This window comes from Notolepis coatsorum (assembly GCF_963971535.1).
Source record: "Notolepis coatsorum genome assembly, chromosome: 6".
NCBI lineage: Eukaryota > Metazoa > Chordata > Actinopteri > Aulopiformes > Paralepididae > Notolepis > Notolepis coatsorum.
This window is the reverse complement of record NC_140170.1, coordinates 57,193,252-57,215,048: the sequence shown is the minus strand read 5'-3', so window position 1 is coordinate 57,215,048 and position 21,797 is coordinate 57,193,252. Positions and strand designations below refer to the sequence as shown.

Sequence of the window (21,797 nt, the reverse complement as noted above, 5' to 3'; positions counted from 1 at the left end):
CTGAGATATCGATCGTTTTTTATTAATTTTTTATTTTCTTTTTATATAATTTTTTTTTTATAAAATTTATATATTATATAATTATACTTGTAGTTATATTGTCTGCGAGACATCGCCACCACGCAACACGTCAAAATGCTCGCTATCTGCAAACAGCTCCACTGTCTGTCACGTCATAACCAACACTCGTTCACTAGAGGATACTATGATGAATTGAAAATGGGGGACCCTGATGTAAGACGAAAGTCTTTCTCTGGTCTGCATCCCCTTAACAATTGTATGTATTGAGCTGTACTGTACTGTACCCATTCTGCAATCTGTTAATAAACTTTTCAATCAAACTTTTCAATCAAAACCGCTGCCCAACTCCGCGCTCTGAGCGTGCGAGACAAACAATGTAACCGTTCTGATGCACACATGCATCACAGCCCAGCTTACCCCACCTGGCTGTTGTGCCCTCCCTCTGCAATTCGTTCCCTGCATACATGATCGCCGACATGCAAAAGGTCTTCGACCACCCTCCCGGGGGCTCGGATAGTTCTGCTGGCTTGTTCATATATTCCTTTACTGCGAATTCAGCATCCCAAACCTATCCCAGGCAGGGCGCAGCCGCTGTGTCTATTTTTTTTACCAACGGATTTCCAGTTCCGCGTTGACGCTTCCAGGCCTTGTCTATTCGAATCCCAACCGGTTCATGCATCGGCTACACGCTGTTAATAACACTGCATTATCGAGACAGCGCCCCTATGACGATCTGAATGAATTCCAAGAGTAGGGTAAATCTGCAGTGCCGCTTCGCTCTGTGACATGAGTAGCCTCGGTTACAAATTTGGAATAAAATCCAAAACAACCTTGCAGTTGCAGTTACACTCCCATCCAGCAGGGGGTGCTGCAGCCCCTGCCGCACCCCCAGTTCCCGCATCCTTGTACTAGGCCTACTGGTAAATTATATGACCGGTTGTGAGCAAGTGCTGTCCTGAATTGTCAAGAAAAAGTCCTGGAAAACCTTTTCTCAAAAAGAGTGAAACCCCTGTCAGGGCAAATCTCTCTCCCTCTTTCTCCAGTTTGTAGGAGACTGGATGGCCACAGAGGCTGGACACGCTCCACCTCCAAGATAATAATAATATTAATAAATGTACAGTACATGGACAGACACAGTACATGGACTTTTACAATGACAACATGGTGGGGATACTACAGAGAAAGGGAGACAGCTTAGAAAAAAGACAGAGAAAAAAATAATAATAATATATAGGTGTGTACAGATGTGAAAATGTAAGTGATGCAGGGGTTGGAGGTCAGGAGTGACTAGTGAGGGTATTGAGTTTGATTCAAATGACAATACTCCCCATGCTTGATTATGGTGACATAGTCTACAGATCTGCATGTAAGACCTCACTCCACAAACTTGATGTCCTCTACCACTCTGCTATCCGGTTTGCCACCAGCGCCCCTTTCAACACTCACCACTGCACCCTTTACTCCTCCGTCAACTGGCCATCCCTGCACACTCGTCGCAATATGCACTGGTTCATGCTCATTTACAAAACCCTCCTTGGGTTGTCCCCCCCCCTTACCTATGTCACCTGTTGCAAATTACATCTGCCACTTACAACACTCGTTCTGCTCAACACATTCTCCTAAAGATTCAGAAAACATACACTGCTCTTGGTCAAACGTCATTCAGGGCTGCTGCTGCCAGGGACTGGAACAACCTACAGAAATCTCTCAAACTGGTCACCTTTATGCCTAAGTCAACATTCAAGCACTCTCTGATGAACATTCTCACTGATTCCTGCAACTGTTTCTCAACCCAGTAACATCCCCAATCCCCTGTCTGTCATGGTGCCCCTCTCACTGCTATAATGCTTGTTGTATGTATATTTATATTGTAATAACATATATTGTATGTCGGAAATGTTTAATCCTGAATTCCTTTTCAGCCCCTTCAAGTGGCGTTGTCTCTTGCCATGCCATCATTGTAAATAAGATTTTGTTCTTAATTGATTTGCCTGGTTAGATAAAGGTAAAAAAAAATGTAACAGGTGGGTTTTGAGGTGAGACTTAAATGTTTCTACGAATGGGGCTTCTTTAAGTAACATATCTTGGTGATGTTATTGATGTGCGGTTCAAATGATAGTTTGGGGTCAAATAGAACACCCGAGTTTTTCACTGTGGGGGAGGGGAGGATAGAGTGGTTGTTGATGGATATGGAGCAGTCAGGGTTTTTAGGGAGAAGGTGAGGTGGGCCTATTAGAAGGATTTCAGTTTTAGTACTGTTGAGTTGGAGAAGGTTGAGGTTCATCCAGATTTTTCTTCCAGAGAGGCAGGCGGAGAGGGCAGTAGTAGCAGCAGTGGTGTCAGGAGGGGATCTTATGTTGAAGTTTGTCCATCAGCTCCAGACTGCTGTGGAGCTCCTGCATGTGTCTCTGCAGTCGATCCCGCTGGCAGAGAAGAGGTGGGACCTCTGGCCAGAGACTGCAACACTGTATACTGTATACACTTATCTATATCAGTATGGATACATCTGCATATATACCTGTATACAATTCTGTACACTGTATATATATATACATTATCTGTTACATTTACACTCTGGTTAGAACTTATTTTCATTCTACTGAACTTGTGCGGTATGATGATAATAAATCTGAATCTAATCTGATCTAGGACGTTTGTTGTGAGAGTCAGTGTGTCTGTTTAGAGAGAATAACGCATATCCTCCAAAAATTACTTTTATTAGTCAGTGTTTTGTGCAAACCTCCCATTTGCTGCACTTCATTTTACACTTACTGCACTTCGAGCGCCATCTGCTGGCCTAGTTAGAGTTGGTCCCCGCCCCAGCGGAAATGACGTCAAGGCTTTGTGTAGCTTCTCCTCGTTGTATGTTGCTAACGCGGGCTAAAGCTAACTTGTGATTCTGAACAGATCTAGGATGTAGAGATCGTGTAAAGAACGGACTAATGCTAACTTGTGATTCTGAACATAATATAATACATACACTATATATTATATAGAATGTAGAGATCGTGTAAAGAACGGACTAACTGCAGCTGCTGGAGAGATATGTGAAGTATTTGAATGGACTAAGGAGCAGTATGAACTAGAGTAGAGTTTGGTCGCCACCTTGAATGTTCTGACGTCTGAACGTGAGATGAAGAAACACTAAGTAAGTTTGTTAAATCACCAGAAGGTATTTTGGACTATATTCTTACACCACTTATCAACAGGGATATGCTTTGAGGTTACATTATTTCACACTTTTCTACCATTTCTATTCTTTTTTACCCTGCTATTGCTAACATTTAGATGCTAAATCTCCGGGGAGGGGCGGTTGTCGTGTTTTTTTTAGCTAATATCTTATCGATCCAAGTCGACATTATTATTATTATAATTATTATTACTATCGTCGCACGCCCTTCTTCTTATTATTGGATGCATTCGGCGGCATGGAGAAGCTAGTCGAGCCGTCGTGGAGTTCCTCCTGCACCTACCAGGTGAGCAGGCACAGCGCGGAGATGCTGCACAACCTCGACGCGCAGCGGAAAGATGGAGGCAGGTTCTGCGACGTGATCCTCCGCGTCGGCGACGAGAGCTTCCCGGCCCACAGGGCGGTGCTGGCGGCGTGCAGCGAGTACTTCGAGTCGGTGTTCGGTCGTCAAGCGGAGGAGGAGGGCGGCGGCGACGGCGAGGCGAAGGAGATCATGGAAATGCACACGATAAGCCCCAAAGTTTTCCGAGACATCTTGGACTTCGCCTACACCTCCCGGATCGTGGTGCGGCTGGAGAGCTTCCCGGAGCTGATGACGGCCGCCAAGTTCCTGCTGATGCGCTCGGTGGTGGAGATCTGCCAGGAGGTGATCAAGCAGTCCAACGTGCAGATCCTCGTCCCCGCGGCGCGGCGGGGGGGAGACGCCAGCTTGTTCCAGTCCGCGGGGCAGAAGGACATCATGTCAAACGGGACGACGGTGGTGAACGGTGCTTTTCCTCCCAACAACAACGGACACAACAACGTGGATGGAAGCCGGTCCGCCGTGTTGTTGGGGGACAGCGACGAGTCCTCGATGCCCGTCTTGCAGCCCGTGTCGCCGTCGTCGGAACTGACTGGGAACAACCCGTTCCAGGAAGCCGGTTCTCCCGAGTCGAAGAGAGGCAGAGGTCGACCAAAGAAAAGGACGACCACCGCGGAGCCCCTGCACTTCAACCACAGCAGCAGCAGCCCGAGAGACGGCGGCGTGGTGTTGTTCCCCTGCGGGACGTGCGGCAAGGCGTTCACCGAGGCCGTGCGCCTGAGGAACCACGAAGCGCAGCACGGCGCGGCCCCCGGCGGCGGGGTCAACAACCACCATGTCGGGCTGCACGACCTGTCCGCTGACAGCGGCATCACGTTGATCTCGCACTCCCAGTCCCAGGGTATGTTCAAGTTCAAGTGTTGCTTTATTTGTCACGTATTGTTGTTTATTGTGATCCCCATTAGCTGCCACCTAAGTGGCGAGCTAGTCTTCCTGGGGTCCACACAGAAAGACAACAGAAAACACAAAACATAACAACACGAGATACATATGACAATCACAATTAACAATGATAATCTAAAAACAGTAAAACATTGTAGAGACATCATTATCAACATCACCCTACCTTTATCTCAAGGATATAGACAACACGGCAAATAAAAACGGTCTTCATATTTTCCATCTTAATGTAAACAGCCTTAGACACAAACTGGCAGAAATAAGGCAACATTTCATTAGCGGTAAGGTAAACATTCTATGTTTCTCTGAAACTAAACTGGATTCATCAGTAACAGACCCGGAAATTGAATTAGAGAACTATTCCATAGTCCGCAATGACAGGAACAGGCATGGAGGAGGTGTCTGTATGTACATTCATAAAGACACAAAATGTATTAACCGTACAGACCTAGATCATGAGGCTATTGAAACTGTTTTTGTAGAAATTCTATTTGAAAGGGCTAAATCTGTTCTAGTCGGCACAATTTACAGACCGCCAGACCAAAATGGCTTTTATGATGTGTTGGATTAGTGCTTAGCTGGAGCTGAGGATGCAGAAATTTTTCTTATTGGGGATTGGAACACGGATATGCAACAAAAAGATGCACCCGTCTTCAAATCCTACAATAGGTTTTGTGATCTGCACGGCCTCAGCCAGCTAATCACGCAACCCACACGTGTATGTGAGTCAACTCAGACTACCATTGACCTCATCCTGACCTCTGACAAGTCCAAGATCTCCAATAAAGGGGTTATAGCATGCGGGTTAAGTGATCATTATATGATATTCTGTACCCGCAAAAAGCTAAAACAAAAGGCTGGCTGTCACAAAACAGTCACATCTAGAGACCTCAAAACCTACTCTAGCGAGGCCTTTAACCTTGAACTGGAGAGTCTGGACTGGTCAGATGAGCTCAATGGTACACTGGTTGAAGAAACATGGCTTGGTTTCAAAACCAAATGTTCAACGATACTAAACAACATGGCCCCCCTAAGAACCACCAGGGTAAAAAATCACGCGGAGCAGTGGATGCACACTGAAATACTGACCGCTATGAAAACCAGAGACAAAAAATGCTCTGAGTTTCGTAAAAGTCAGTCAAAGCTTACCATAAGCACGAGCAGTGAACTCCAAGCCCACGTGACCGAACTCAAACTGGATAGAAACAGACTAAGAAATGACGTAAACTCCATGATCAAAACAGCAAAAAAAATGTCATCAATGACAAAACCGAGGAAAACAAAAACAAACCACGTGAACTTTGGAAATTACTCAATAACCAACTAGGCTGCAGTAAAAAACTTAAAACCAGATTCTCAAACATAAACATAAAGACGGACAACACGCCCATCACAGACAAGCTGGATGTAGCCAATTACTTAAACAGTTTCTTCACAAACATAGCCACAACACTGGTAAACAAACTCAGGGCATTATGGGGTAGAACACATAGTAGCATACTACAAGAACCTAGGGGTCCACAAAGACGACTTCAAACTGGAAATGGTAACAACAGATGAGGTACTCAAAAAACTGAGTGCCCTCCAACCTAACAAGGCCACTGGCCATGACGACATCCCTTCCAAATTCCTCAGAGACTCAGCAGCCGCCATCACCCCAGTCATCACACACATAATAAACCTCTCCATAAAACAGGGACACGTCCCCAAGGACTTCAAAATTGCGAGAGTAACACCCCTACACAAAAAAGGCAGTAAATTAGACCCAGGCAACTACCGCCCTGTTTCTATCCTTACCTCCATCTCGAAAGTCATGGAAAAAATTGTATACGAACAGGTAGAAAAATACCTTGCGGAAAAAAATCGAATCTACGAATTCCAATCTGGCTTCAGAATATCCCACTCCACTGACGCATGCCTTCTCTATTTAAACAACCACATTAAACAAGAGGTGGACGCGGGCAAATACTGCGGCATGGTCATGCTGGACCTACAAAAGGCCTTCGACACTGTCAATCACACCATTCTGATTGACAAGCTAAAAGCAATTGGTTTTGATAGTCCATCATTGAGCTGGATGCAATCCTACCTGGAGGGGAGAGAGCAGATGGTGGAGGTAAACGGTACCCTATCCCCCCCCCCCCCCTCACAGTAAGCTGTGGTGTTCCACAAGGAAGCATACTAGGTCCGCTACTGTTCCTAATTTATGCAAATTACATGTTGTCAGCTTGTGACTGCAACTTGTTCCTGTTAGCGGACGACTCAGCCCTGCTGGTCTCTGACAAGAACAAGTTACAGGTTGAAAAAACCCTCAGCTCAGAACTAGGCAAAATCTGCATATGGCTCGCTGATAACAAACTATCATTACACATGGGCAAAACAGAGTCCATTCTCTTCGGTTCAAATAACAAACTCAGCAAGACCGACGGCTTCTCAGTTACAGTGGGTGACAATATTGTCACAAGGAAAGAAGTTATTACCTACCTGGGTTCCATCCTAGAGGCAAATCTTTCCTGTGACAAAATGGCATCCAATGTAATAAAAAAAAGTCAACCAACGAACTCTATTCTTGTACCGGATCTCCTCACTGGTAAACAAGAATACCCTGAAGACTCTGGCAGGAGCACTCATTCAAGGGTACTACGACTATGCTTGTACCGCATGGTACCAAAGCACCTCAAAGGCGCTAAAAACAAAATTACAAACATCTCAAAACAAACTGGTCAGACTACTGCTTGACCTTACTCCTAGAACCCACCTCACCCCTGCCCACTTTGACAACCTAGGATGGCTTAGAGTAGACGACATAGTACAGCAACTTGCAATGGGCCTGGTCTACAAGATACACTACACGACCAAGGTACCCATGTACATGTCAAAATACTTCCCAAAGGTCAGTGAATACCACGATCACAACACCAGAGGGAGCTCCACAAATCATGTTAAACCCAGATTCGGCTCAAACAAGGGACTAAACACGTTTCGCAATTATGCCACATCGATGTGGAACGCCCTACCCAAAGCTGTAAAGGAATGTGAATCACTACCCACTTTCAAAAACACTCTCAAAAAACACCTACGGGAGACTGCAATTCGAAATTGGCCCCTGTAAATGTCCTAACGCAACCCCCTCCAATGTACAGTAAAAATTAACAAGTATGGTCTTGTCAATATTCCAATGTACAGTTTTGCTTGTACAGTTGTACAGTGTCCCTCACCCACCCACCCCTCCTACCCAACCCCCACCCAACCACCTCCAATGTACAGTACCCCCCCCACCTACCCAACCTCCTCCAATGTACAGTTTCTACGTCAAATGTATATACTCTTTTTTTCAGGACTCTTCTCGTATCACAAACCGTACTGTATTTGCAAATCTGGTATGTCATAAATGTATAGATGTAGCAGTACTGTCTATCTGTATGTCATGTATGTCATATATGTTACGATGAATTGAAAATGGGGGACCCTGATGTAAACAAGACGAAAGTCTTTCTCTGGTCTGCATCCCCTTAACAATTGTATGTATTGAGCTGTACTGTACTGTACCCATTCTGCAATCTGTTAATAAAGTTTTCAATCAATCAATCAATCACACACACAATTGTTAAGGGGATGCAGACCAGAGAAAGACGTTTGTCTTGTTTACATCAGGGTCCCCCATTTTCAATTCATAGTGACATTTATGACATACACAACAATACATGACATACAGGTATAGTACTGTTACATTTGTGACATATATCATATGCAAATATACAGTACTGTTACACATAGATCCTGACAGAGATTATATACATATGATAGGGAGTAGACTGTACATTAGGGGGGGGGGGGGGGGTTGGACATTTACAGGGGCCAGTTTCGAATTAGCGGTTTTGAATGTGGGTAGTGATTCACGTTCCTTTACAGCTGTGGGTAGGGCGTTCCACATTGATGTGGCATAATTGCGAAACGTGTTTAGTCCCTTGTTTGTGCCGAATCTGGGTTTAACATGATTTGTGGAACTCCCTCTGGTGTTGTGATTGTGGTATTCACTGACCTTTGGGAAGTGTTTTGACATGTACATGGATGGGTACCTTAGTTGTATAGTGTATCTTGTAGACCAGGCCCATTGCAAGTTGCTGTACTCTGTCGTCTACTCTAAGCCATCCTAGGTTGTCAAAGTGGTTAGGGATGAGGTGGGTTCTAGGAGTAAGGTCAAGTAGTAGTCTGACCAGTTTGTTTTGTGATGTTTGTAATCTTGTTTTTAGCGCCTTTGAGGTGCTTTGGTACCATGAGGTGCAAGCATAGTCGTAGTACCTTTGAATGAGTGCTCCTGCCAGAGTCTTCAGGGTATTCTTGTTTACCAGAGAGGAGATCCGGTACAAGAATCTAGTTCGTTGGTTGACTTTTTTTATTACCTTGGATGCCATGCCATGCTAAGGAGGCAGTGCTAGAAAGCAGTAGTTTGTTTACAAAGATGTGTAAGAGAGGAGCATAAAAACGTATTCGAGGAATTCCTATAAAGGGAAGAGGAGAGACAGCAAACTGAAATTACCAGAATGGAGAGACATATCTATCAGGAAAGTAAAGATGAAGATGCCCCCCCCCCCCCCACCTACAGAATCAAAACAAGCATGTGTAAGAGACAAAAAGAGAGCGGAGAAACCTTAAACTTTGTTTACATACTTTATTAAATTATATATTACATTACTACATTTCTAGTGTACAATTGCTATATCCATACAGCCTAACTGAACATTTTTATCTGCTTTAAATTATGATCTTATGGACTTTACAGAGCCGTGTCCAGTGAAGATGTCCCAGGGAAAGAATGACCTCAGTGACGGCCCCAACAAACATGCGAGAGCTGTTTCACCGGCTGCAGACAAGAAAGATGAGCACATAGCCGGACCTAGCCAACACCATATGCTCTCTGAGGTGGTATTATGCTTCAGTTGTTCAGGGCTGTACGCTAAGATTTTTCACTAGGGGCACACTTGCCCCTAAATGAGAAATTTAGGGGCAAAGAATATTTTTTAGGGGCACATTTTTAAATAACTATTTTACCATTATAGTAGGGCTGGGCGATATGGCCTCTAAATGATATCACGATATTTTTTGGCCATATCACGATGCATATCGCGATATTTTTACATTTCCTCTAAAGCCCTTTGATGCATACAGTCACGCCAATAAGATGATTATAAGTCCCTGCAACATATGTTTGCATTATTAAACCATGAAGATGCTTTAAAAAATAATTTAATTAAAATGTACTAAGAGTAGTCTACTGACACACTAATAAAAAAAAATATTTACATCTAAGACTATTTATATAAAAACTCTTAGGTGCCTTTTTTTTGTACAGTACTGTGTTTTCTATCCACTTCAGCCAAACACACACACATGTATAGAGCTGGGCCGTTAACGACGTTAACGTGCTGCGTTATCGCGAGACTAGTATCGCGCGATAATATAATTGACGCCGTTAATCTTTTTCTCAACGTTGGGTCTGTATTGTCCTTAAATACTTGCCGTAGTTCCCAGCTGTGGTACCAGGAAGTGATTGCACTACCGGAGCTGTAGTCAGAATAATGTGTTAAACTAAAGTAGTGGTCCGGTAATCATTGTTATACAGGTGAGGTTAAGAAGTCCTCAGGATATAACACAATTCGGCGATGAGGACGTCTGAATCTGCGCAATGCAAGAAAGAAGAAGTCCGTCGAGAGCTTTGTTTCCATTATTAACGTTAGCTTAGCGAGTTAGCATGTTAGCTGACGTTACTCGGGCGGCACTTGAAAACATCTACAAGAGGAGGAAATCCACTTTACACACTAAAGGAAGGATCGACTGGACTACTGTGAGTGTTTACAACAGAAATGGCTTGGGTTATTGGAAATATTGGACCGTTTGATGACAATGTAGCCCCTTTCGTGACTGTGATGCACGGAGTGAATCCACAGTCACTTGCTCCTCAATAGGAAACTAACCTAGATTTACCATGAAGGACTGGTTCTGGCTGAACCATTCGTTATACAAGAATCACAGAGACGTTTCAAAGGTGCTCACAGTTGCACAAGGGTTTCGGACAGAGATACGGGATGGTTTGAAAGCTCTGCGTTGCTAATAAACATTTTAAATAATTTTTATAAACTGCTCAAAACGGCATTATTTCCGCCGTTGGGTGATCACAGCGCATGCGCACCATCCCTTATCTCTGTCCGAAATCCTCGTGCAACTGTGAGTACCTTTGTAATTTCTCTGTGATTCTTGTATAACGAACGGTTCGGCCAGAACCAGTCCTTCATGGTAAATCTAGGTTGGTTTCCTATTGAGGAGCAAGTGACTGTGGATTCACTCAGTGCATCACAGTCATGAAAGGGGCTAATGACAATGTGGAGCAAATAAATGAAAATGGGGGACCCTGATGTAAACAAGACAAACGTCTTTCTCTGGTCTGCATCCCCTTAAAGGTCAACCTCCACGTTGTATTTTTGTTCAATAAACAATGTGGACTAGGCCAACAGTGGCTTTCATGAAGAAGGGAAAAAATAAGTATTGAAATTGACCCAGTTTTAGCGTTTTTATCAAAACATTTTGTCTGCCCAACACAATCAACATGCACATGCATATTTTAATCAATGGTTTATAACGTGCACGTGTAATGTCGTCACAACAGGTATTGGTCACCAGGGGGCTCACCAGGGGGCGCTGAGAGTCACACAGCTAGTGGCAGGCAGAGAGCCTTGCTACCATAGATATATGCTTGCTACTACTAGCCGAATGGAAATGTATCTGTTTCACCTCACTATTGCTCCGTGATTATAGCCATCCATCCATCTCTAAAGCTAACCACTATTTGTAAAAGCCACAACCACGTTACCATATTTGTAATAATGTAAATCATTGTGTCGTTGTACACATAGTGTTTATAACGTTAGTAGATAACATAGCTTAGCTTGGTAGCTATTGTGCTAACAACATATCCCGACATCCGGCTTGCTGGCCGGCATGAACGGCCGACCCAAAATGGTTCTCTCCTCTCTGTACACCCCGTCCCCACGGGTGCCCTGCCGGGGGGCCCATGGACGCGACGGCGGCGGCAGCCGCAGGGCGCCCGAGCCCGCAAAGGCTAGTGTTACACGATAGCTATGAGCTAACTAGCGCTGCGGGCTCCGGCGCGCCGCCGCTGTTGTAGAGTCCACAAGCTTCACTCGGTGCATCAGTCACGAAAGGGGCTATGATGAGCTTGGCAAGCCAGAGTAAAACACAGTTTTCATTCAATCAATCAATAACAACATTAACCAGACTCTCGTTGTGTCTATTATGCTAACGCTAACGTTACCTCATTGTGTCTATTCTACACAGATAGCCTCTCGTGTCTATCTGCTAACGTTAGCATTAGGCTAACTAACGTTACGTCCCTAACCCCCAACAACAAGCGTAACTAATCAGCGATCTTTTTGTCAGACTAAACTCTCCGCTCGGTGGCAAATTGTGTTGATGTCTGTTTTGTTTCATCAATAAATGAGGCAGAATACACAGTGACTGTATCCTTTTTTATTGCACTTGTTTCTTGCTGCAAACATACAAAAGACATCCTACGCGAGACATCAAAGATGGCGGCGTTCTGTTTTCGTTCAGACTCCCCAAACAGTGACGTCACCGTGTCTCTCTTCTGACCAATCAGTGGTCTGCAGTTTTTCACGTGTCATTTCTGGAGCTCTCATGCTGATCATCAGCAGCCCTGCCTCCCCACACGGAGACAAACTGAGTACTTTATTTTAGTGGAAAAGCAACATTAGATTCGGCTCATTAATATGCAAGCCACACCTGTTGTGACGTCGGCGTTTGATAAGCTTTTTTGATTCGCGCGTGCATGTTATTCGTGCGTGGACCTTTTTAACTCTTTCAGAGTGGCATTTCCGGTGTCGAATGGAAAAAAATAAATAATGAAATTATATACCAATGATGTAAACTACCCATAATTGATCAGTAGGGTTTAACCTAGAGGTTGGGCTTTAACAATTGTATGTATTGAGCCGTACTGTATTGTACCCATTCTGCAATCTGTTAAATAACGTTTTCATTCATTCATTCATTCATTCATTCATTCATTCATTCATTCATTCATTCATGGAACTGTTACACTGAGCTTGCACTGAATTTGTTGAGAAACCTGCTTCTGCAGCAGTCTGTGTGTGAGCAACCAGTCAGCAGCATTGTGAATTTAGAGATTCACTAAAAGACACATTGAGAGACAGGTTTGTCTGTGGATTAAGAAATGAAGGTTCACAGAAGAAACTACTGACAGAGAGTGATTTGACACTGGAGAGAGCTGTGAATGAATGAATGAATGAAAACTTTATTTAACAGAATGCAGAATGGGTACAATACAGTACGGCTCAATACATACAATTGTTAAGGGGATGCAGACCTGAGAAAGACGTTTGTCTTGTTTCCATCAGGGTCCCCCATTTTCAATTCATATAGACATTTATGACATGCACAACATACATGACATTTATGGCATAGGGACATATAGGTATTTAGTACTGATAACATTTGTGACATAAGCGGTATTCAAATATACAGTACTGTTACCCCTAGATCCTGACAGAGTATATACATATGATGTCAATATCAGTGTAACAATGTTAATGGCATCAAAGGAAGGGCACAGAAAATTAGGATAAATCTGGTTTTAAAAGAAACACTGGAAATTACAAAAAGAAGAGACATGTTCATGCTGTTGAACAAGGAGATAGAACAGCTAGTGACTCCTCAGATGAAGAGGAGAGGATAAATCTCCTCCTCTGGTCATTATTTGGGTAGAACACACCTATTTTGAACACCTTCGGCAGACTTTTTTTTTTTTTTTTTTTTTGAGCCATTTTAATCTAGATTAATTCCAGGATTGCAGGTAGATTAATCTAGATTAAAAAAATTAATCTATGCCCAGCTCTAATATATATATATATATATATATATATATATACACACACTACTGTGAGATAATAATCACACACAAAGGGATAATGGCTTATAGCAGACTTAATGATTTTAGAATATTTCAGATAATGAAATTAAATGTTTATCATCAACTATCCAGTTAGTATTTATACTGTCTGTAACGTTTGGCTACTTTAAAAATCATTTAATGTAGAGAGAGAGCGAGAGAGAGAGGGGGCGAGAACGAACGAGAGAGCCAGCCCCCCCCCCCCCCCCCCCTCAGGTTTTGTTCTAGGTTCGCGGTTTGATCGTCTAAGCTGCCGTAGGTGATGACGTCACACTCGAATGTAAACAGGAAGAGTCTAACACACAGAGATGGAAAGTGGATGATACAGAAACGAATAACCAATAAATATGAAGTTATGTTTAAACTTCTGTTGTCAAGCGTTGTCAATATAACCCACCCCCTTTCCTCACAAATGGAACTAGTGTTGTGGAGTCCGCTTTGACCGCTTTTCCGCCGTCCCCCGTAACGTTAGCCTATAGCTCTGCCGTCCCTGCTACAGTCGGGACCACTACACTGACGTTAGCCTATAGCTCCGCCGTCCCTGCTACAGTCGGGACCACTACACTGACGTTAGCCTATAGCTCCGCCGTCCCTGCTACAGTCGGGACCACTACACTGACGTTAGCCTATAGCTCCGCCGTCCCTGCTACAGTCGGGACCACTACACTGACGTTAGCCTATAGCTCCGCCGTCCCTGCTACAGTCGGGACCACTACACTAACGTTACACAGACAGTCAGCCAGTCTATCAGAGTGAGTGCTCAGTCAATTTTCCCTGCTGATCATACCTGAGTGCTCAGCTCGCGTGAGTGGCTTCATCACACGCCTTGGATAATTTAGGAGTGAAATGCGAATGCAAGGGTTGAAATCACTACTCGCAAGCCCGCCCCCAAATATTATTTACCAATCGCAACAACCAAATTAAGGGGCAATTTGCGACATCTCGTCGCAGTGTACAGCCCTGTTATGGGTTATGGTTGGGCTAGGGCTGGGCGATATGGAAAAAAAATCATATCGCGATAACGATATGATAATGTTATCATATTTCTCGATATCGATAATTATCGAATTGTTATAAGTATTAAAAAAAAAAAAAAAAAAAAAACATTTTTTTTTTTTTCTTTTTTTTAACAAAAGATGTATGTTTATTTTGCCACCATCTTTAGTGTTACATCCCCTCACACTCCAGTTCTCAGGCTGCAGCTGGTTTAAAAGCTAAAGTAAACCGGCTTCTCTGCTGGCTGTGGCTCCAGGGGAGTTGAACAGTTCTGGCTCTGCTAGTTTATTTTCGATCTTTTGGCGCTTTGTTGGTGGACAAACCACCGCACATGTGCACCGTGACTCGTGACTGGAGTCTAGCTCTGCTAGCACACATAGCCTACTGTGTGTGTACAGACGGTTTCAAACTGTATTTTAAATTAGAAAGCAAACAAAATAAATGGACAAGAGAAAAATAAATCTCAATTTGGTCAGTATTGTCATTTGGACAAGCAAAGCCATTACTTTAAGTTGCAGGCAAGAAAGACAAGTCTGTCCACTGTCTCTGGTTTTAAAACTGCCCTGTTGCAGGTCACAAAAAAATAAAAATAAAAAAATATTATATTAAAAAAAGAAGAAAAAAAAAGATTTTTCGATTTTTTTTTAATTTCGATATTCGATATCGATTATTAAAATATATCGCAATATTTATCGTTATCGTTATATCGCCCAGCCCTAGGTTGGGCTATTATGAACAAAATATATCACTAGTGGATGAACAAAAAATCATGTGACCAGATCTTTCTTAGGGTTGACTAGTGGATGAAAAAAAAATACATCACATATCTTTCTTAGGTTTGACTGCAAGACTCCAGGGCCCTCATTTATCAACTTCACGTACGCACAGATATGTGCGTAACCCGTGCGTACGATCATTTCTAAGCAAAGTGTGGGATTTATCTATTTGAACTTGTGCTTGACTTTGTGCGTATATTTAAGCACAGGTCGGACCATGCGTAGTTGGCGCCCGGTGGTAGAATATTTTTACAACGCGGAAATAAGCACTGACTGCGCTCCGCGTAACTCAACTCGTTATTATTTTGCGCATATATTGCAGAAATACGGGAACGTTTTGATTATATTTAAAAGGCTTTGCCATTGTTAAACGTAATAAGTGGAACCCCGATGCTGTAAGCAGAATACAAGTCATATGAACACCCACGATATAAACGCATTGCAACGAGAACAGACGGAGGTTATTTGTTGAGTGTATGTGTATACAAAACCCTTGCAATAAATGTGTCTTAAATGAATGAAAAGCATACATGCTCTGGACACAGAGCATATATCGTGTGGGTGATATCATGACTTGTATTCTGTGTCAAAGCCTAAATCAAAACGTCCCCGTATTTCTGCAATCTATGCGCAAAATAATAACGAGTTGAGTTCTAACAAAGAACGTATTACATGCTGGTAGGCTGATAGAGTAAACTATGATATGAATATGAATATGATATGATATAAAGGTATACTGGTCCGTCCGCGAGGATATCGAGGACTCGAGTTGGGGGACCCTGATGTAAACAAGACAAAAGTCTTTCTCTGGTCTGCATCCCCTTAACAATTGTGTGTATTGAGCCATACTGTATTGTACCCTTTCTGCAATCTGTTAAATAAAGTTTTCAATCAATCAATAATGACTCGTAATTCATTATAGTTCATTGTAAAATAGCGACAGTAGTGTAATTATAACGGGCTCATGCGGGAACAAGAGGTTGGCTTGCTTGTTTGGCACGGGGGGCAGAAGCAGAACACCCACCTCCAAACGCCATTAAATATTGTTTCAAATAAAAAGAGACATACTATTATTTTGTGTCATGTTTCCAAATAAGATTGGCCACAACGGAATGCTTTCTACTTCAATTTGTTGATTAGAATAGATTACCTCGCTCCGTTGAAACTTCACTGAGCTCAGCACACAGACATGATAATAATAATAACAACAATAATAATAATAATAGCTTCATTTTACATAGCGCCTTTCAAGAGACCCATGCAAGGTCGCTTTACATAGATGGGGGGGGGGGGGGATAACAAAGTAATAAAGATAGTGGACAGACTATGTAAATATGATGATGGGATTCAAGTTCACGTTTTTATTGATCATAGGCATGCTGTCAGAGTATGATGTCATAATCAAACATTCTAGAACATTTGTCGTCACAGATCATGTCATAATAGAACATAGGCTACATGGCATGGTCCATCGTGATATTGTGTAGACTGTTATTACTGTACCACCCATTGTGACAACAGCCTTGTGAGCTCCCGCACACAAACATGATGGAATTCAGTTTGTATTGATCACATAGGCAGGCTACATCATACATGGCAGTGAGATTCATTGTTCTTGTATATGCTCTCGTATTATTGTTTATATAGGCTACCCAATACTGACATCAAAATAGATTGTATGCCTCTAGAAATCATATGCAGCAGGTAGAAAATTGATGGAAAATCCGTCGCGATTTGGAATAAAATTGAGGAGAACTTTAATCCCTGGGTATTAATCAAACAAAACGGAAAAAGGCAGTCATATTCCAGCACGGTCTTTATTAGTGTTTGCGCTGCCCAGGCAGCAATGGTTAATAGATATCATATCCGACATCACCGTACGTGTACACGTCTGTCAGCCTGTCTCATAACACGCTTCCCTCGGTTTAGTCCATTTTTCCACATTTCATGGGGGTGTTCCATTACCGTATATGGTTAATCGGGGCGGTTTTGGTATGCAAATACGTGAAAGTGTGCATGAGCCTTAGCGTAGAAGCAAGGTGATATTTATCATGACAGGTGTGTGTAGGACCTGTGTACGCACGTGTGATAAATCCAGTTTTTTTTGTGCGTGCACACATTCTAAATTCTGTGCTTACGTGTGGAAATAGAACATTTTCTGAGGAAACTTGATAAATGAGGGCCCAGGATTCCAGGGTTGACTCCTCCACTCTAAAAACATTTTTTAAATATTTTTTATTTAACCTTTATTTAACCAGAAAAAGTCTCATTGAGATTAAACATATTTTACAAGTGTCCTGGCCAAGATGGGCAGCAGCACAGTTACAATTTCACATTTACAGACGAAAGCAATAAAAAAAAAAAAAAAAAAACATATAGCAATTAAAACAAAAAAAACAAGGACAATTCACAAGGACAATTCACAGAACCATTCATAGTCATTCAAAACATCTGCAGCCAGATGTGCTGGATTCCATATAACTTAGAAGTGTTTTTAAAAGCAACCAGTGAGAGCAGCTCATGCAAATTCAGGTGGTTTTGTAGCTGATTCCAGGTGGAGGGAGCTGCATACCTGAACGCCCTTTTTCCCAGTTCAGTATGGACCCGAGGGACAGTTAGTAAAAATAAGCCCTGGGAATGAAGACTATAACTGCCCATACTTTTTTGGAGAATGTACATCTGTAGGTAAGTTGGCAGCAGTCCAAGGATAGCCTTATAAATAAGGATATGCCAATGGTTGATTCTGCGGGTGGACAGGGCAGACCATCCCACCCGAGAATACAAAGTACAGTGATGAGTAAGGACTTAAAAAATGTGTGATAAATCTCAGTGCTCCATGGTAGACAGAATCCAGCGAGTGTAGCCATTTCGAGGATGCATGCATGTATATAACATCGCCATAGTCCAGCACACACATAAAAGTGGCAGCAACCAGCCAATTTTTAGCCTCAAAGGAGAAACAAGCCTTGTTCCTAAAATAAAAACCCAGTTTGAACTTCAGTTTTTTAGCTAGTTGCTGAGTGTGAGGCTTAAAAGAAAGAGAATCATCAATTATGAATCCTAGATACTTATATTGAGATACAGTCTCAATCTCTAGGCCCTGTAAAGTGGCGATAGGACGGTTCAGTGGCTTAGATTTAGCATTTAAAAACACCATAAGTTTAGTTTTGTCAGCGTTCAAAACAAGTTTTAAGTCACACAGGGTACATTGTACAATATAAAAACAAGTTGTAGTTGACAAAGAGCCTGATGTAATGTAGACGCAGAGCAGTATATCAGAGTATCATTGGCATACAAATGAAATCTTAGTATTTGAGAAATTTCTATCAAGACTGTTAATATATAAAATGAATAATAACAGTCCCATGACCGATCCCTGTGGCACGCCCTTGGATATAACAATGATAGAAGTGGGCACATATTGACCATTTTGGCTACAGAGCTACATCTGAGTTCAACCGGACTATCCGAGGAAACAAACCAGGGTTCGATTTAAAGCGGACCAAAGAGCTCAGGTGTGAAAGTGACCTTACATTTACATTTAGTCATTTAGCTGATGCTTTTATCCAAGTTCTGTACGACAAGTCATCAGGAAGGGCACAACTCTATCAGCTGAGTAACAATGTTCATCAAAGTGTTGAGTGCTACAGTGTAGGTTAGTTTATTAGGACAAGTGCATGACAGTGAGGTTAGTTAAGGTTAGATTTATTTTTTATTTGAGATAGGGATGCCCCGATCGATCGGCCACCGATCGTTATCGGCCGATAATCAGTATAAATATGCGATCGGTGATCGGTGATAATGCTTTATTTTCGCCGATCGTCAAAACCGATCTCATTCGCTGAGTTCTGTCACAGACACCGGGAGCTGCGTCTGCTCCCTCGTCTGCTCCCTCCAGCCCCTCCCGCGCGCATGTAAACACGGGTTTAGTCTAGTGGGACGGGAGGACGGCGTCTCCCTGAGTTAACGTTAGCTACCGTTACAAAATGACCCAGTCAACCATTCACTTTCAGTCCAATACATGATGAGGCATTGTCTAACTGAACGGTATCTAGCCGGCCAGCTACCGATAGCTCCTGACATCAACAAAGAAGTCTAGTAGAGACGTGTATGATACCTCAGCTAGCTCATGTTAGCTGACGCCAGCTCACTGTTCAAAACGAAATGTCCCACTGAACTAAATAGTTCACCGAGGCGCTGTATCAACGTTATATTGCCGGCCAGCAGTAGCCACAGATAGCTCCTGATATCAATGTTTTATAACACTCATTCGATGCATATTCGAGCTGAGGGCTTGTTGTTGAATATGATCAATAGGGCCCAGCTGCAGCTCCGGAGAATCCTGGCCGTAGCTGCAGGCTACTCGAGTATAGGGTCCAGCTGCACCTCCGGAGAATCCTGGCCGTAGCTGGAGGCTACTAGAGTACACACAGACAGTGGAGCTTGTTGCGTGGTGGCGATGTCTCGCAGATAATACAAGTACAAGTCTAATTATATAATATATATATTTTATTAAAAAAAAAGAAAAAAATTATATAAAATAATTGTAAAAAAGAATTTAATCAAAAACGATCGGTATCGGATCGGTATCGGCCGATATGGCTCACGACGATCGGTGATCGGTATCGGTGGCAAAAAACGTGATCGTGGCATCCCTAATTTGAGATAATGGTTGAAGCAGTGCGTCTTTAGTTGACGGCGAAAGATTGGACGGGTTTCGGCTGTCCTAACTGGGGTGGGTAGTTCATAGGACTGAGAAAAGGCAGGTTCTCCTTAGACTGTAGACTGTAGGAGTTCCGGAATCTACTCTTTTTGGGTAGACTCTTAGCTAGTTTTGACAGTATTCAGTTTTCCAATACCAGTTACAATGTGATATGACATCTTTTTGATATCAGTATCAAAATAATTTCCAAATGAACCGTTTTGAATATCTGGTTCATTTCAAATAAGTGGTTAGCTGGCAAACCAGTTATCTGTGCACACACCCCTTATTACAATCCAAACAAAGTGTATACTCTTCAATACATTGGTTGAGCATAAGTGAATATGTTATGAACAAATTCAAAGTTTGACCTAGTGAACGATTGCCTTCCAGGGATGTATTGATACGGGTATCGGGCCACGCCAGGCTAAAACAGGGTAACAGGATTGGGGGGATTTCCACAAAGCTTAAAATCTGACACCAAGAGAGCATGTGATTTGATTATACTCCAAGCAGCATTTTACCCTGTTTGGCCCATCTTGTACCCCAGCATGTGGGGAAACTTGGCATGGCCAAACACTTGTCTGACTTGTGAGTTAAAGGGATAGTTTGGATTTTTGGACAGTAAGTGGTATGAAATACTTGCTAGTAGTATAGTTGATGCGATGTCATTAGCTTAACTCACAGAGTACCGTGGTCGGAGTTATGGCCTGCTTCTGAGTGAACCGGGAAGCTTTAGACAGGCAGCAAACAAGGTCATGAGACAAAAAAGTGTTATTCCACACAATAACCACTGGCAAAAGTTTTAATCATCCACAGCAGAAAACATGTCTTATGCTTCAGAGTGACATGATGTGTTGAACTAGTCTCAGTGTGACGTCACTAAATGCTTCAGAGTGACATGATGTGTTGAACTAGTCTCAGTGTGACGTAGTCACTAAATGCTGCGTCTTGAAACATAGAAAATGAGCTAGCAGGAGAAGACCGCTATGGTCGAAACATGTTGATTAGATTTTAAATGACTTAGCCACCTTTAATAAAGGCCTTTTAACCATCTTCCCTCTGGATTTTACATCTTTTTGAGTGCCTGGATCGACTCTCTTATAGAAAATGAGCTGTTTTCTGCTGTCGGTGATTAAAACTTCTGCCAAGTCAGAACTCCGACCACGAGACTCGGTGTGTAAACTGAGGACACTGCATCAACTATACTACTATAGTATTTCATACCACTTGATGTCCACAACTCTGAACTATCCCTTTAAGGTGACACTCTCATTATCAAGTACCAGTGACAAGACAAAAAAAACAACACTCACCCAAATATGTCAATCTACAATTCCTCTGAGGAGAGTGAACGTTGTACTTTGCAAGACTCTTATTGTTACTGTTTTGTATCTGGTATTTTTAGGCCACAGCCCCATTGATATCCAGTACAGTGGAGGAGATGGCGTCTTGCAGTCACCTCTCTCAGCTGGAACTAAAGGAGCTGTCTGTCTACTTGGTGGACTGTATTAAAACACCAGGACTTAAAGGATCTGTGAATGAAGGAGGAGGTAAGGCTCTAAAGGGTACATCCATCTTCAGTGTTCATACAGATTCTTGAACTAAATCATGCAAAGACTAGACAAAACCTTTCTAAATATACCCCCATTCATTCTATCTATGCATGTTTTTGCATGATTCTCATTACCATCATTTTCAAGGTGACATAATACTGTGATGAATCTGAAGAAAATCTCCATATTCCAATAAATCTAACTTTATGTTAAACCTCACATGAAATGCAAAAAAAAATCTAAGATTTGCATTATATCACCAAAAGAAATGGCCCATCAGTAATTTCCAGC

At 42.5% G+C, this 21,797-nt stretch overlaps 1 protein-coding gene across 1 annotated transcript; it reads left to right on the top strand.

Moving 5' to 3' along the window:
* Positions 1–3,430: 3,430 nt before the first annotated feature.
* On the top strand, positions 3,431–21,242 carry LOC311229493 (POZ (BTB) and AT hook-containing zinc finger 1-like; the record flags this gene model as incomplete). The annotated part of the gene is made up of 3 exons (XM_084315574.1): positions 3,431–4,413; positions 9,256–9,398; positions 21,234–21,242. Exons 1-3 carry the CDS (start codon positions 3,450–3,452, stop codon positions 21,240–21,242), a joined length of 1,116 nt encoding a protein of 371 aa, XP_084171700.1. The 5' UTR covers positions 3,431–3,449.
* Positions 21,243–21,797: the final 555 nt, after the last annotated feature.